Source organism: Impatiens glandulifera, chromosome 1 (genome assembly GCF_907164915.1).
Source record: "Impatiens glandulifera chromosome 1, dImpGla2.1, whole genome shotgun sequence".
NCBI classification, from domain to species: domain Eukaryota; kingdom Viridiplantae; phylum Streptophyta; class Magnoliopsida; order Ericales; family Balsaminaceae; genus Impatiens; species Impatiens glandulifera.
In genome coordinates, this window is record NC_061862.1 from 2,048,675 (window position 1) to 2,051,606 (window position 2,932).

Sequence of the window (2,932 nt, forward strand, 5' to 3'; positions counted from 1 at the left end):
ATCGGTTATTCATTCAACGACAACAGATGCTACTCATTATAGATCCTGTTTTTTAACAATCTATAATGTGCCCGATGTGTTTAAAGATTTGGGTATACAAACAGAGTAAAAAGTTATAAAATTTATTATATAGTAATAAAAAAAACTTGGCCCGCCAATAAAAATTATATATCTATTATATAACAATAAAAGAGTCTAACCATCATCTTATATAATTTTTCTTAATTATATAATTTATTTCTAACTTAAAAATATTCAATCTATAACCTTAACAGCTTGCCCTAATTTAAAATTTTGAAATTCATCCTTTAATAAAAAAAATATATACCTATAATTCCTAAGGCTAAAATATATACCTATAGTTCCTAATTTAAATTTAGGGTGGTGTTTTTGTCCATCATTTTATGGTATTTGCAGTGTTATAGCAATGTGTGTCTATATGAATCGTTTTTATACTTTTAATGTTTCAGGATAATTCTAAAAAGAAATTGTCTAATTTTTTTTATTGAAACTGATTTAATGTAAAAACTAGTATACTTACATATTTTAACATAACAAAAGTCTGTAACTAAATTATAAAGACAAAAATATAAATTTGACCTTTCTAATTTACATCCTTGTATAAATAGAAGATATAATTTTAATATAATTAATATTTCTTTAATAAGATAAAAAAAAAATTAAAAAAAATATAATTAAATTGTTTATCTCAATAAACATTATTTCATTCACACTCTCATTAATCATATTACTCAATTTATTACTAAACTATTTTTCTATTTAAAAAAAACATATTTTATCATTACACATTAATACCATTTAAATATTTTTAAAAAAATATAACTTTTAAAAAATTGAGCACCCATCTATATTTTTTAAATAAACCTCATAGGATATAAAATATATGGTTTGAAGAAAGACACTAAATTAAAGTCAATTAAAGGTTAATTAAGGGGGACTTGAATTAGACATAAAAATGTTACACACAGTCTCACACGTACACACAAACACTAAACTACTACATTAATTAAGAAAGCAAGAGAAGAGATGGAGATTAATAATATATAATTAGCTAGCTATCTAGGTAGCTGAGCCAAGTAGAAAATCCAGAATACCCATAACAATCTCACAAATATGAACCAATCCATCCTCTCTAGAAGCAAGCTCCGGCAAGTAGGCAAGTCCAGGAGCCTGCCGGAAAGATGTCCGGCATGCACGTGGGTAATCAGCTGCTGCCATGACATGAACATAAGCATAATCAAATTCGTCAGTAGCCAGTTCCTTGAGTGAGGATTGAAGAGAAGAGGCTGCGTTGGAGTACTTGTCGGCGCATAATTTGTTGAGTTTCTTGGAAAGGGCCGTAGTAGAACTACTGTTATTACATTTATTAGAAATACCGGCGTCGGCGGCGGTTTTAGTTAGGGCTTGAGAGGATAAATAAGAGCTGGTGGAAGTGGCGTTGACGATGCCTATCTGAACCATAATAATGGCTAGTCCTTTTGTGTCTGCGTTTGTGCTGGTGGGATTTGAGGCAAGAGATGACTTGCAAAGGTCATAATACATTGTGCTCTTACAAACGCTTTCAATTAAGGCACTGTCCCCGTTCACGTATTTACCACTAAAACAGATGATCAGTACTGAGAAGGAGAAGAAGAAGGAACGATGATACATTATTATGTATGTATTGATAGACAGAGAAGGAAGGCAAAGAAAGATTTAATAAGTAAAGATGGATATAGAATGGGTTGTTGTTTTATAGTGGTTGGATTGCATGAGTAGAATACAGAATAAGAATCCATCGGAATACTAGCTATCTATTCCTATATATATTCTTCAATCAAAACGCGTTGGAGTTGGGGTTGGATATATATATATAAAAAAAAAGTGATTATAATGAAGAGGATGAGGATTGAGGATGATGACTTTTTATCATCAACGGTGCAGATTGAATGACTTTTAGATGTAGGGACATTGAAGAGATAACACCATGTTTGGAAACTTCTATGCAGACAAACTGGGAATCACGGACTGGCCACTGCTAGCTCACTGTAAGTATTTTCCACTCACTCTCTTTCTTTCTAGTCTCTTCCGCGTTAAATCAAATCATGAACACCTTTTAGGTTCGGTCACAATCATACAATCCAAAAAAAAATAGAAAACTAACAGTATGGCTTGTTCGGATTAGTTTTTTTTTTCAAACTTAGAGGGAGAAAAAAATAATAATTATAAATGATTTTAAAGAGGTGATGATTATTTTTTGATAAAAAGTTTAAAGGTATTGATGTATATAAATAAAATAAATAATATTTTTGAATTTTTGTTAATAAAATGAGTGATATGATTGTTGAGAAGTAATTGATTAAAAAATTAATTTTGTTTGAGTTTTTTTAAAATCAGTGAACAAGGCTTAAGTGGCTTGTTTGAGGAAGTTGGTTTTTGTGTTTTGTTTGGGTTTTTTCAAAAAAATAAATTGTTGGATTAAAAGTAGAAAAAAAATTGTTTTTATTTATTTTTAATAAAATTATTCTTTATCTCTTTAGATTTTTATTTAATAATTAATTTATATTAAAAAATGTAAAGTATAATTTTGATATTTTAAGAGATAAAAAATTGATTAGATTGATGATGTGATAATTGAGTTTTGGGATAAAAACTGGGCTTTATCTCAATAAATAACTCATTCATCAAACAAGCCTTAAATTAGGGCCATTTAGAATCTTAGGCCTTATTTGAATTTGGGTTATTTGAATAACTTAGAGGGAGAAAAAAATAATTGATGATTAATAATTTTGGGAATGTGATGATTAATTTGGTAAAAAAAGTTAAAGTATTGATATTTTGGTATTTTAATATTTTGGTTAATGAAAAGAGTGATGTGATAAATAATAAATAATTAATTAAAAATTCTCAAACAAAGTCTTATAAATAAGAA

At 28.3% G+C, this 2,932-nt stretch overlaps 1 protein-coding gene across 1 annotated transcript; it reads right to left on the reverse strand.

Moving 5' to 3' along the window:
• Nucleotides 1-946: 946 nt before the first annotated feature.
• On the reverse strand, nt 947-1,845 carry LOC124921645 (cell wall / vacuolar inhibitor of fructosidase 2-like). The gene has a single exon (XM_047462324.1). The coding sequence runs from the start codon at nt 1,669-1,671 to the stop codon at nt 1,081-1,083; it is 591 nt and encodes a 196-aa protein (XP_047318280.1). The 5' UTR covers nt 1,672-1,845; the 3' UTR covers nt 947-1,080.
• Nucleotides 1,846-2,932: the final 1,087 nt, after the last annotated feature.